At 35.5% G+C, this 15142-nt stretch overlaps 1 protein-coding gene across 1 annotated transcript; it reads right to left on the reverse strand.

Annotated features, from left to right (window-relative positions):
- Positions 1–16: 16 nt before the first annotated feature.
- On the reverse strand, positions 17–954 carry LOC113502454 (protein FAM32A-like). The gene is made up of 2 exons (XM_026884026.1): positions 645–954; positions 17–329 (listed from the first exon to the last, which is right to left on the reverse strand). The coding sequence occupies exons 1-2, from the start codon at positions 858–860 to the stop codon at positions 207–209; spliced, it is 339 nt and encodes a 112-aa protein (XP_026739827.1). The 5' UTR covers positions 861–954; the 3' UTR covers positions 17–206.
- Positions 955–15142: the final 14188 nt, after the last annotated feature.

The raw sequence follows: 15142 nt of genomic DNA on the forward strand, positions 1-15142 counted from the left end.
AATAATTAACAGATCATGTTAGAAAAAGGACATATTTTTATTTTGTTTCTTATTTATTACATTATTGATTGCAGATAACCATACTATGAGAATACTCAGTTAACACTAGTTGCAGTTAACAATATCTTAGCAATCAAAGAACATATTTGTCAATCATTATTCATAAATAAATTATTAAGGTGCATGAACATGGTTTCAGTAACAATTTATTTAGTCCAAGATACTTTAGGTATATCAAAGTGTTCAGTCAGACTGTCCAGGTGTTGGTTAAACTTTTCAACTCTTTGTTTGTGGGTCATCTCGGCTTTCTGTTGTATCCTCTGCTTTTGCTGTAAGAGAAAAAATATAGTTGTACTGTTTCAACGGAGAAAAGATGTAGTTTTTTCAATAAACTTGTTTAATTTTGCTTAAGGTAAAGGATCTGAAAATTGCTACATGAGTTTGGGTCAGCTTCAGTCAGTTTTCTTTAACTTTCAAGAGATTTTTAAACAAATACGCAGATCGGAAAAAGGTTATGCAGTCAATCGTAGCATATATTCAAATGCGTGTGTGGCACTTGTGGCCAACGCAGTAACAATTCTGGTGTTATAACTAAAATATGAGATGAACAAAACTTTAAACAACATTGTGCAATATATACTTACCATTTTTTCTTGCATCTTTTGGAATGCCATTTCAGCTTTTGTTTTCGTGTTGACGACGGTGTTAGTTTGTTGCTTCACTTGTTGTTTTACTTCGTTTTCCATTAGTTTCTCAGTGTCCTTGTTAGCTTTCTTCTTCTTCTTTTTCTTGATACCAGAGTTGTCCTTGATTCTTAACTGTGCTTTATTTACACACGCGTATTCGTCCTCTTCGCCCATTATAGATGTTTAACTTTATTTAAACAAGGGTTTGTTTGTTATTTACGAAAGAAAACAGCACCACAGAACAGCACTCACGAAAATATACATACACTGGTTTGACATTGACAATAGGGAACTGACATTCCATTCGCGTCTGTGACAAGGTTTTTTTTTAATTTGGATAACGGGCATTTGGCATGGTTTCGCAAAAAACCGAAAGATCATTCGAGAGTTTATAGTTTAACAAAATCTTATGTCTGATAATGGTTTGTTAAACTAGACGTACAAGTGGAAGTCTTTACATTTACATATTAGATACAAATTGAAAAACACTCTACTAAGGGGAATATTCCACCTTTACTTTTTAAATTCTCATTATATGTAAAAGTACTAAAACAGTGTTCTTAAAATAGATATAAAAATGTAAAGCATGATTTTGATCAAATAAAAAGATAGGATAACATAGTTTAAGATTTATACGTAGAGGCAACTACTAACACTCCCTTGTAAGACTCCCTATCTGACGACGCGGGGCTTTAGCCAAGTTAAGTACACATTAACTCACGAGGGTGGCAGGTTGACTAGTAGCAAATATCATAAATAAATAAGTGATTGTTCACTACAAAAGAGCGGGAATGAATAGCGTTTCTTGGCGTTATCGCGACGGCGCACGCGCGCTGCCCGCCGACGCGTACGGCCTAGAGATTAGTTTGATTTTGGGCCACGTGTCGCCACGTGCTTGCCGACTACCCACCAAATAAGATTAACGGATTTGCACACTACAGATTGCACACGAATGAGCAGGAAGTGTAAAGTGAAACGCCGGTAATGAGATCGCTTTGTGGGTTGGCCGATGTAATGAGATAGGAAAAAATATTATTGCAATCGAATATGACACATTAAATTGTAGCTAGTTTTAGTTTCGGTTCTGTTTCTTTGGTTTTTTTTTTGTTTTAGTAACTGAAATCCAATCTTTTTTTAAAATTAATATTGACCGTAGAACATAAACTTCCGGTGTAAATTGGTCATAGTGTATCCCAACACTCTCAACTTATGCATAAAATGCATCTCCTTAGCTAATCATACCAATATCTTCAACAGTTAAAATAATAGGGTACTTACTTAGTAAGTTACTACCTAGTAAGTAAATGGACAGTATCTTGATGTTAAAGTGAACGACTATTCCGTTTTTTCAGAGTTTACAAATAATGCGAGTTTGACAACATACCTAATACTGAAATTATGATTCTGCCACTACTTACTTAAGGAACAAATCATTTCAAGATCAAACATTAGGAGCAAGTCCTTAATAAACCTAATATATGGAACACACTGGGAGCATAATTTGTATTATTTTGTACTGTAAACATTTAACTGAAACAACACTCAATTCAAGTAGTTTGAATGAAGCCAATCCAAACCAATACAAACAACAGTAGTTTACCCAATCAAACTTAAATCACAATCTAATCAGATATCAAACAACGTGCAAGAAATCCTTCTTGACTAGAAATGATAACTTTACAATGGAGTTGACCTGAATGTCTTGCCTGTACTACGGCTAGGGTGCAACGCCAGCCGATGGCACGTGCCTGGTCTGATAACACTCACCCCTGCTACTCCATCGTTATCGTGGCCATCGCGGACTGAATCGATCTGCGGCATCGCGGCATTGGCCTTGTGGACTTGGTACAGTTTCTAAGAACTAGCTGAAATAGATTTATTAGTGAGAGTTACGGCATTTGAGTAATTTATCAGAAACGAATTTGTATCCAGTTGTGTAGTTTTAGTACAGTTTAAGATGTTGATTGCAAGGATCAGTATTGCCTTTTATGGACGTTTTAATAAGTAGCGAACAATTAGTTATAAGCAGTCGGTTTTAGAAGTATTAGTAGCAGTCGCTTAGCAGCAATAGTTACGGTATATTTCATTTACTAGCTGAAGGAATGGTGAGGCAAAAAGTCATTATAAAAAATTACAAAACATACAATAACGATTCACGTTGCGTTTTTACACTTCCTGTCGGTACTGGGACCAGTAAATGTCATTGTCATTTTCATCAAAAACTAGAGGAAAAGGGAACAACCGAATATCATTCTAAATTCAAACAATACCTACTTGACTTCGATTAACGCCTCTCGTGCGAAAGTCATGGGCTTACGTCCTCAACGTCGCATTACTTTTATAAATCCAAACAAATAGCTAAGGCTAGGTGCAGAACAATGGTAGCAGCTAATAGACATTAATACAGCATTAGTTATAAGCGACGCACGCGCCGGCGACGCCTTGTTTGCCAAACTGCCCTAATCCGCTATTTGTAGGGGAGGGAAGCCACACGTTTGGATTCTGTGGGAATAACGGATGTAGTTGGAGGTTTAGTTTTAAGATCAACAATTTGTATATATTTAAAATAAAAGACGACTATGGTATGCTTGTATTATAATATTAAGGAAAGACTTTGATTGAATAAAAAAAAATCGATTTCTTAATTGAAACTAATTTAAGCAATTCACTAAGTTCTTATCTTTTAGTGTCGATAATCGGCTGATTATGAAAGGATACCATGAAACCTATCTACAGTTGAACTTTGTTAAATTTTAATGCTTATATTTCGACGAAAGTTAGGGATTCCGACCTCTTAGCCACCCTACTCTGCTGCATAATACCGATTTGACTTCTGAGAGGAAATCCTTTTCCCACGAGCTTTATTCAAACATATGTAAAGCGTATGATGGATGACGCACCGACCGCCCTTTAGCGGGGGTTAGCCGTTTAAATCACAATCGTGTCGCCCCTAATACATTTTTTCATTGGTCACTGAACGTTTAGGTTAAAATTTATAATGTCATTTTTACTAGCCCGACTTCACACTAAAAGAGTTGAATTGGCACACGACAAAATGATTGCGCTTTTTATTGTAACGCGCCCAGGGGTATTCAGTTACACTGGTTACACTAATTTCATTTCCCATACAAAACTTACGTTTGAAGAACCGAAATAGGCGGATAATGTAATCATACAATTTTGTGTTCATAATGTGAGTTTTGAACTCACAATCGCTGTTTTGTCATGACTTCGGTAAATATGTCTTGAAAACAATATAATATGTGAAGTAAAAATGTTTGGCGCGTTCGTCGGGAGCGGCGCGGGGGCGAACGCGTCAAAGTTTTCCCATTACGCGACTCGCAGACATTAGCAGCCCTCTTGGGTTCATTAAAATTTGTCAGCTTGTCGTATAGGAGTAACTTCTAAATGGATGTAGAAACTTCTCTAAGTGAAACTCGGATGACGTAAAAAGTTCGCCGGATTTTGAGTCGGCGTTTTTTCGACGCCATCAATTTCTCAGCCCGTCAAGAAGATTATTCGCACTCGCATTGCGGAAAAAAGAGTAATTTAAGTTTTCCAGAAGAGTCGTTGCGTTGGAGTTATGATCTTTGTTTGAAACTTTGATTGATTTATGAAATCCTCATTGTCTGCTAGGACGATTAAGGGATCAGCGGGGTTTGTTTTAAAACTTAAGTATGTGTGGACTTAATATTCAGTAAAAGAACCGTCACACACATTCCAGCAGCGCCTAAAAAAATATCATATCAAATAAATATGTTCTCATAATTAAATTATTTTGTTATGGAGACCTACTTTGACCCAAACAATAGCGCAAATCGTCCCCAAAAGAAAATTAAAACACCAACGCCTGTGATTTGATCCTGCGCAATCAGTTGCCGAAGCGAACCAGTCAATGTTATTGTTCCCTTTATGTCTGAGGGGTTAAATGAACCCCAGAGTACGAGGGTGACGCCGATAGTTTATTTAACAGATGTAATTGTGAATGAATGAACGAAATCGAACGAGTGGAAGGAATGTTAGTGTAATTAACGCGGTGGGAGACTGGCCATTAGTAGTCGGTTTTTATTTTTTATTGACCAGCGCGTTGCAATTGCGTTTTTGTCAACGTTGTTTAACTTGAGGCCGAATGCATTATCGAATAAAAACTGTAAATGACGTGTTAATGTAAATTACTTTTAACATAAATTGTTGTTTTATTTACTGGTTTTTATTACGGAGATAACTTTTTTTTTCATAAATATGTAAGTAGACTTCGTTTAATTTTAGCAACTGTCAAAAAAGGAACTAAAATTATAATTTTGGCATTCAATAAAATTATAATATTTTTATTCGTACATCATATTGATCTGTCAAATTGTTTGTCAAATTTATTTTTTATTTTCAGTTCCTGCTCTAATCTAATTTTAATACTTAATTTCATTTAAACAAACACTTTTTACAGACTCACTGGCGTCGGCTGTCAAATAGTTTGCTTGTCTACATTACGATGTAGGAAGGGTTGTAAGTTTGTAACTTTAGATGGCAGTAAATCAAAACTCATTGTGGTGCACCCCTCCCAACCTCCTCCCACACCGTGCTAGCGTAACAGACATTTTAAGTAAGTACTTATTTTGATGCGATTTTCGTCTTTTAAATCTACTTTATCGAACAATGTTATAATTTTGTAACTTTTTAACTGTCGCTTTCAAATTTGTAATATTCTTAATTTTAATAAAATCAATGTTTTCAAATATCTATCCGTCCCTTCTCAACGTTTTAACATTTAAAAAATAATTATTTCTGTATTCAAACGTTTTACACATATTAATTGAACGAAAAATTGCCTTTTTGGTAACAGTATGTTATGAAACCACAAAGTCTAGTACTTGATACTCTTATCTATTAATAACATTCTCGTTTAGTCGTTCATACCATCTGTATCAATTAGTGCCTAGTTTAACGTGGATAAGTCAAAAAGAAATTAATCATGCATCTGTCAGAGACAAGAATTATGAGTTACTACAAAAATCACATGCCTATAAATGTATTTAATTAATTAACCAGCGGTGGGTAATTAAGGAGCTATTTCAAGAATTGAAGCTTTAATTGTGAGGTTCAGAACAGGTATTTTTTTATTTATAGTCGCTCGTATTTTGTTTTTGGTACCGGTAGCTTATTCTATTTTCAAGATGGCCGTTTAATTGAAATCATGGAACATGACATTTTATTTGTTTTAAGCGTTCTTTTTTAAAATTTTAATATGACATTTCAGCATTTGCTGTGCAATAATAGGAATCATAAAAGCCTTTTGAACTTGATAATATGTATAAGCTTGTTACGTTGTTATCTTTTATAACTATTTATTGTAGGGATGTGAAAATTACATACCACATTATTATTTATGCCACAGCTCCGTTGCCTTTTCAATGTATACCAGCGTTGCCAGATTTTTTTCCTTACAAGTCGGGACTTTGGTACTTTTTAAGTGAAAATAGCGGGATTCTTCAGTCAGAAGCGGGACATATAAATTACACATATATATATCAAAGGTTTTCAAATTTTTATCTTTTTATTTAACTCCGCCAAAAATTGATCGAGCTTCTTTTTAGATTCGTACTTGGTGTGAATCCTACGAGGCGTGCTACTTTCGTACGGACGAAAAGCGGGACCTTTAAATTTGATCTAAAAATCGGGACGTCTGGCAACGCTGATGTATACCCATATTCAAAATTATAATACTAAAAAAATAAATAGACAAATAAATTCGAACAAGCGGTAGCTAACAACGTATCCAGATCAATGACAGCTAGGGGAAGTTGGTCTGCTGCGCATCACGCAACACACGATGCGCACGCGCCGGCGCCCGCGCAAACCGCACACAACGCTAATTCACACATCCTGATTGTCATAGTGAAGTGTCACTTTTTAGACTTTGAACTAAAGGGATAGATAGAGCACGGCTTTGGTAAAGGGCTTGCTGATTTGTAGATAGTGTGTGTTCATTTTTGTCACTTAATACTTTTACGTAGTATTAATTGTGATTAATAGGTACTGATTATAAATGAGCACGGTGTATTCCTGAGCAATGATTTAGATTACAGACTTAGGTTACACAGGTAGATTAAAGAGATCATTAGTTTTCAATTTCATGAAGTCCGTATTTTTTTGCAATGTTTCTATTTTGTTGTTTTTGTTCTTTGCGTTTCATTGTAGTAACGATTATACCCCCTGTACAATCTTAACTTACCACAACGTTTAAAATTAAGACTTGCACTTATGGAATATAAACGCATTGAAGCACACCATGGCAAACCTAACAAAGAACTCGGATGAATCCAGGACCGAAACGACCTGACACATTCAAACAAAATAAACTCCAGACACTTACAAATCAATATGTTAACTTGCACAACATGTTTATACTGTTATTGCGGGCAATAACGCCTGTTGACACACATTACAGAAGGTGGCCTTCAATTGTTTCTATTCATGGGGTCTTTTAGACCACAGTTGTGTGGCTTGTTGTGGCCACAGGGGACATGAGTGGTAACTAGGGTGTTAATACTGTTAATAAACCTATTTTATTTGTGATCGTATGGTGATAGCAATTGAACTTACGTATTTCATGTTTAATATATCTTTTAGGACTACATGCCGAGACTTGCATTAATTAATATCGAATACGTTTATTGTCATAGGTATAGGGAAGAATTAAGAAATAAATAATTGACCATCATTACTTAAAAAAAATAAAAGCCCTTAATCATTCCATTATACTTTAATTTCAGTCTAGTTCCCTGTTAAAAATCAAAACAAACTATTTACTCGTACTCGACTCAATATTGTACATAATCGATCGATTCCTGTAACAACGTATATTCTCGTCTAGCTATATAAATGTAAGGTAGTAATTAGGCGACGCACGAGCCGGTGGGAGGTGGGCGCCGGAACCGGAAGCGCGCCGGAGATGAAGGCGCGATACAATATCCGGTTAGACGCCATTTCCGCCGCGAGACGACGCGTGTGTGGATGCCTTTAGCTTTACACTGATAGATACAGCCTGATTTTGTATTAGTTAATGGGACATTCGAATATTATAGCTGCTTAAAATAAATATTATTTTTAAGATTCGGTTGTGGGAAGTTATTCAAAATCACATTCAATTCAACGATATACAAAAAAAATATTCAAGAGCACAGTCGAAAAGTAGAAGTAAAAAGCAAGTTAGTAAAATAACTATTTGCCTTTAATATAATATTCAATTTAAAAATGTAGAGCTGTTTATTTATCACCTGTTTAGCTTAACTAAACACAACAGAAAAACAGTAACATTACATTTGGTTAAATTTTATTTGTGTTTTAATGATGATACTCATTATCATTAAATAAAAAATCGAAATTCAAAATTAATTCCGAGAGTCTACCCTACCATAATTCCCTAGGTACTTGTACACCAAAAAGTATTCGATTAAAGTATTAAACCATTATGAAATTGGAATCGATATAAAGTGTCTCGCGATGAAATCGATAAGGCAGACATCGTCATCGACTCGGATGAAGGATTCTTTGTTCATTAAGAGGGAAACATGATTGTTCCCTGGGGATTAAGCTTTTATGCCTTTATGCCTTCAGGCTTTTATTCTTTTATGAGATTTTTCAGTCGGGTTCGAGAGTTTTTCAAGGTGTCTGGTTGAAAGAATGCTTAGCGGTCTTAAGGGCATCGTCCTTGCTATGTACTTTTGTACCTATGTAACTCTTATGTATGTAAACCGTACGCGTATTGTCTGCGTACCGAATGTACATACATCGATTTTATGTTTCATCGTAATATGGTATTGTGAAAGTCTTTTTACTAATACTGTGAACTTTATTATAAGAAAAAATAATATGTGTCGGTGGATGGCGATGCGTATTCTTTTGTTTTGGTGTGATCAGTTTTGGGATATCTGACAAAAATCTTCAAGCGAAAGGAAATTTGCTTTTAGTTTTAATGGCACAAGTTCTTAAAAGAATTTTCCTTCGGATCTTATATGAAAGAAAATGAATAAGAACTGATTTTAAGTAAATTTATTGTAATTAAATCTATAAAATAAAGCTGAAGAGTTTGTTTCTTAGACCGTGCTAGGCTCCTATGATCCGATTTGCAATTTTTTTTAGTGTTATATTTATCGACGAAGACCATATAACCATCACGCTTTGATTACTCAATAGGAGCAGAGCAGTAATTAATCATGTTACAAAAACGTGGAGAAGACGCATTCTCTGTAAAACTTATAATGCAATTAAAAAAATCCGAATTCATACATATCATAAATCGCAGGCAACAGTAAGTGAGAAAATAATATGAGTACATCAATCTAGAACCATGATAACATTAACACATTACGACTATCAATCACCACTACTACAATAAATATACATATAGAATCTGAAATACATCATAAACATGGTACCTTTAACTAAACAATAACTACAAATAAAGCAATTGTATTAAACAGTAGCATAGTTAAATGAGTTTAACCCTTCAAAAACTTACGATACAAATCAAAGTTGAATAGAGCGATCATCACGAATGAACATTAGTAGATATGTGCAGGTTGTAGTTGTACATGTAGTAATAATTATTCGGCGTGTTGCGATAATACAGATTTAGATAGAGCCGCCGCTGCCGAGATAACCCCTTACATAGCTCAGAGCACATAGCGCCTGCCCACCCTAGGTAGCGTCAGAAACGGAGCGTTTATCTCCAAGACATTATGAGAACATTATTTTTTATTGATTTAGTACATTGTTGGTTGTTGGTTTATGACTGCAGTATACGTTAGGTTAGCTCATGATTAAGGACTCTGGTTGGGTTCGAAACTCGGTAAAACGGTAAGAAATTCGGTAGTGTATAGTTTTGTATGAATGAATCATGGTATTTTATATGCGTTGACAGTCATTTTAAGTATATTTTAAAACGTAATGTATCAGTAGCAGTTAGTTCACTTCATTCGCCATTTGATCTGTTATAACTCTTGCTATTGGATCAAATATTAATTAATTCAGAAAGTTAGTTGAACGCCACCCTTTGAAGACGGCGAATTGAGCTAGTTGTCTTTGACATAGTACAAAATGGGGAAAGTTATTTGGTATGGTGTAGCAAAAGTAAGCCTGTATGTAGTCCACAGTTTGCTTAAAAGGAATGAAAAAAAAATCGTATTACGTAAACAGATTCTAATTACGAATTTACACGTGCGAAGTTTATTTATGTAACAGGTCCAAGAACGGAAGTTTCTATGCGTTTTTTAATCAATAGCTTCATAATGATAATTACATTGACACATTATCATACTTTTTTGAGAATTTATAAGAAAGTAAATGTTATTTTTTTTCATTACAACAAGTGTGATCCAGTTTCATTAATTGTCAAAATAATTAGCGAAAGTGGAATTACGCAAAGTACTCCATTAAACGACGTTTTTTTATGAAAAAATAAGAAATTAAAGAAACCACATTTAGCTTTGTTTCACAGATAAATTCAGATTTCAATGACTTTCTATTGCATTAACGTAAATTTTACAAAAAGTTCAAACTCTCTTTTTAATTTTTTCAAGTCCTTTGGATTTTTCGAAAGATCGATAAATGTGGAATAGAGATGTGGGTATTATAGAAAATGGAAGAAAAGTGATGTACTTTTTGTCTCCAAAATTTTAGTCTTCTTACATCTGCTGACGGTATTCGCCGGATTTCTGAAAGGATCTAAGGAGGGTGGCGAGAGGCTTCGAGGATGCGCCGGGGGCGGTGGAGGAGAGCGGAGCGCGGGGGAGGGGTACGCGGGCTGCGCTGTGACGTCACGTCCTATCTCGGCGGCCATCTTGGATTATCTCGTCGCACCTGCGGGGCGCGGGGAGGCTTAGTATCGACCCGATGCGAACCCTGCACATTTTTCAGGGTAAACTTGAAAATGTTTTGTCTATTTACTTATTGAGGTATAGATAAGAATCTCATATTGTACTATTTTTTTTCTAATATATGCAGCTAGTTTTGAGAAATCTGTTTAGTAAGATAGTTTATTAATAAATGTGCGTTTGGTCTTGATCAACAAAGAAAACCTTGTGGAAAATCTAGGACCACAAAAAGTTTTTTTAGCGAAAGGTAAAAAAACTATATCTCCTTAAAGTCGGTGCATCAAATATAACATAATGAAATGAAAATTGTATCAGTTTCCTTAGGTCTTAAAACATTTGAATAAGAAAGTGCCGGATAAAACAAATACCAAGTCTTATAGTCTGTTAAGGCGGATTAACCTTACAGCATTGGTCTGTACTGTCTTAAATATGTCGTTGATAAGTAGAAGAAACCGTGTTAAAGCCACCAAGCTTTAACTGTTGGTTCTACTATCTACACATGCAATACGGTAAGCAAAGAGTTCTTGAGCTCTCATTCTCATGTATTTTCTCCATACAACAATAAATAACATACCTAACCGATGACCACATAAAACCTCTACACAAATCCTACACAAAGAAACATTCAAAAACAAACAACATTTAAAAACCATATCATTAAACAAAGCAACAACCTCCAATCCAGAATCCACATAAAATAAGTTTCAATTAAGCATTTAGCCGCAACTAATACAGGGTGTATTAAAATTCAACGCACACACGCACGCCGTTATCTGTCTGTGGCAGTTTGGACACGGCGATACGATCTGCCCCCATCCCTTATCCCTTTGTACCACCACTTCAAACGACCCGCCCTTGCTTATTTACAAAGACATAACAGAAATTTTAACTTATCAACCTGTTTCTGTATTGTCAACTGCAGGGTTACGTTTGTGTTCGAAAGATCAGTAAAACATCAGCATGTAGATTCTAATAAGACAAAAAATGAACCCTCTGCTGGAAGAGCCTGAAACGAGGCATGATTTAACATTTAACAAGATCAGTTCACAAGTATTTCAAAGAATAAAAATACTTGTGATTTTCTAATAGGCCAGAGTCTTAGAAGTGTCTTAAAAATATTTCTTAGTTGGTAAAACGAGAATATGAAAAACAACACAGAAAGTAGATAAAAAAAAAACGTTTTAGGGTCCGATTTTTCAATCATGAGTTAACTTCTATCTGAGGAATAAATATAGCTGTCATATTTTCCGTACAAAGGCTGTCACAACGTCAAACATATTCGACAGATTGGCCCTAAATTAAACTATTTCAAAATTATGAAGATAAAACCAGGTGTCTTGTTAGACGAAAATATAATTATCTTGTTAGACTGTAGGCTCAACTTTCCGAAAAACAGCAATGCCTTGTAGAAATTAATTTAATATAATAATATTCACCTTGGTTTGCGTAAACGTAAACTCAATTCTAATAAGTCACTTTCAGTACGACCATTCGGTTATGCGGATAAATAAAAAAAAAGCAATAGTTACCAATTAAACTTACCCAAAGCATCCAAATAAGGTATTATATATTAACCAACACAACAGCTACAAAGAAAATTGCGGTATTTTAGAATGTCTATTTCCGTTTCAATTGTAGTTTAGATTAGAACTAGTTATTGTTTAAAGCTAGGTGACAGAGAAATTATCAGCATACTTACGGTACCGATATGGACATTGACAAATATTTGAATAGTTTAAACAAAACCGCGAGAAAGCGCAGCTGCCGTGTGCCGCCAACTTTAGACTAATATGAGGTAATGAGACCAGTACATATGTATCATAACAGGATATAACTTATATAAGGCACCTACTCTAAGTGATTGTTAAACAACTATGTGCGGTGTCTGTATTAGTTTTCAGATGAATAGCTAGTTAAAATATAGACTTAATTCAGATATGCATTCCAGGTATAAGCCGATGCCTGCCAGGGCATCGGGATTGTCCAAAAAGGTTGCTGTGGCCCCGGTACATGAAAGGCAAATTAAGGTACATGGGCGAGTTTAAGACAGTTGGAGATTAAACCAAAGCGAAAGACGTTATTTGAAGATTTCCCATCTGAAGAAAAGCTATTTAGCCAAATATAATGTGTTCGGAAGCTGTTCCAAACCAAATTCAGAAGATCAAGCAGACGCATGGTAAGTTTCTTAGATTTTTTTGGCTTTGCCGATCATAAGCAGTTCTTTTCCAAGCTTATTATGCTAATCGCACCGGTTCTGAAATGCAACATCTCGTAACAGCCCATTGTAGGCCTACTAGGAACGAAAACATGTTGATTTTGATTGATTGAATAAGCAAAGTTTGGCAAAACGTTTGCAGCAAGGGGAATATTAACCACTCAATTGTTGTTGCTATTGTTTTCATTGCAGGAAAGTGAAAGAGGCTATCGTTATGTCACTTCACCAGACCACCGGTATTGCCGATACTTGACACTAGAAACAATGACGTCATTGAGAGCGCGTGCGCAGCTGCCAATATGCGGTGCATCAAATACTTAGTGTAAAGCTCTTGTATTGTTCCGGAAATTTTACTTGAGTGGTCCCTAAAGTAGGCAAACAGAGGCACGTGCTACATGAGTATGGACCACCGTGTTGTTATAGTAAGTAAGTTAGAATATAGGGATCTAGGGACAAAATCAAAGTGAGGTTGCAAACTTTTTAATTGCCTGGATTGAAATGCGACCAATTCTATTGTGCTAAGTTGGTAATTTTTTGCAGTTCATAAGCTTGCAAATACTATTTTTTGTACTTTACAGGATTTCAATTTTATTTCATAAACGAAGCTTTACGGTAAAGATAAAACTTAATTTTTTGAATTGAATTTATGTACGAAAACTGGGACACTGGTAGCATTACACATTTTTTCATGAATGAACTATAAAACACGTTGGTTTTTATCCTGAAGTGCCGGAAGGTTTAAGGGATTCAAAGGGTACGTGCTTAATATGGGAGGTCGACCACCGAGGTAGAATATAGAAATTATATTAAATATTTTATAAATTTGCTGATATTACATTTTAATTCATTCTAACATGACTATAATTCCTGCTTGATACGTCACAATTTTTTAACTAGTGAAGTAACAGATTTATTCCAATTAGATCACCTCTCGTAGAGCAAACGTACCGTACGACCATTTGGGAATCCCAAACATTCAGAAAATTATAGATTTTCTAAACAGTCGAATTTCGACCGAAGAAGATGGATGCCCTAACTCCTTCGTTCAAAAATCCTCCCTCCCTAAATGTAATATACTAATTTAAAAGTCCCGAAGTCTCGATCGATTAATTCCGCCGGTGGCCATTTACCCCTAGTATCCAGCACTCGACACGGGGTACTCGTATTGTTCCGGAACTTTTGTTCTACTGCGTGGAGTGGACAAACTGTGGCACGTGTGTCTGCTTGTGGGGACCACCGAAGCGGTTACAGGGTACGAAAGTTTATTTGGCTTTTAAATACTAATTTGTTCTATCGTTAATTCAAATAGTGACTCTTGAGAGTTGTGCCGATTAGAAAACTTTCAGTCAATAGAAGAAATTGACAAAACCGACAGAGTAATGTAAAATGGAATATGAAAATGAGTGGTCATTACGATTGCAGGGATAGAAGAGTGGTTGAGGTCACCAAGCCAAGCCCACTGTAGGCGTCGTGTCGTGGTCCCCGTGTAGGACAAGCATTTGTGTGATCCACGAATGCTAGTTCTGAGTCTAGGTGTCTTTGTGCACGTGATTTGTATGTTTGTGAAAACCTCCGCGACACGAAGATTTAATTGCTTACTGAGGGAGTCGCTTGAAAAAAAAAACAAAAAATGTAAATAGTCCAATATTAAGACTCAACAAAAGTACACATAGTATAAGAAACTTCTTGGAATCACGTACATTCCTTCGTATGAATTCACAGCAAACCATATTGGAAAGGCAAATGTATTTTAAAATCAATTTAATGTTAGTATGGACTATATTAATGATAGTATTGAACAGAGGAGACACACCAGCTGCCGGAGAATCGCGGGGGTCCAAGAATAGACTAAGCAGAGAGTTACAAACAGATATGACGGTGATGTGATGCATGGGTTTTACAAACGGATTGTAACGAAATCTTTCTTTCTTTAAAATAACACTTCTCCCACGCTAGGGAATTTGACCTTCTGTAGTAAGGATTCACATTTGACATGCCTATCCATCGCTAAATGAGTTGACAAAGTTGATTTCAGCCATAATTATCTCAAAATGTATGGAAAGTGTAAAAGTATGGTGATGTTTATTGGATGTTTATTAGTCCTGTACATTTTCTCGACAGCAATTAATATGACCTACAATATTGCACAAATAAGCATACATATTAGCTACCCTCTCCACGTTTTGAGGCTACGTTAATTATAACACTAGCCTTTGCCCGCGTGGATGTCACTTATATTTGCTAAAAAACCTGTATAGCCATATAGGGTGTCGGATATATCTATAATATATTATGACAATAGGTCAAAAGCCTACAAACAAATACCACAAAAAGGTTTACCTCAATAACATAAATATAAAATTGATTTA

This window comes from Trichoplusia ni, chromosome 17, assembly GCF_003590095.1.
Source record: "Trichoplusia ni isolate ovarian cell line Hi5 chromosome 17, tn1, whole genome shotgun sequence".
In the NCBI taxonomy this organism is placed as follows: domain Eukaryota; kingdom Metazoa; phylum Arthropoda; class Insecta; order Lepidoptera; family Noctuidae; genus Trichoplusia; species Trichoplusia ni.

Coding starts and splice junctions, on each gene's coding strand:
- LOC113502454 (XM_026884026.1), bottom strand. CDS start 860: ATGGGCGAAGAGGACGAATACGCGTGTGTAAATAAAGCACAGTTAAGA. Junction 330..644: donor AAAAGATGCAAGAAAAAATG/GTAAGTATATAT, acceptor TTTCTCTTACAG/CAAAAGCAGAGGATACAACA.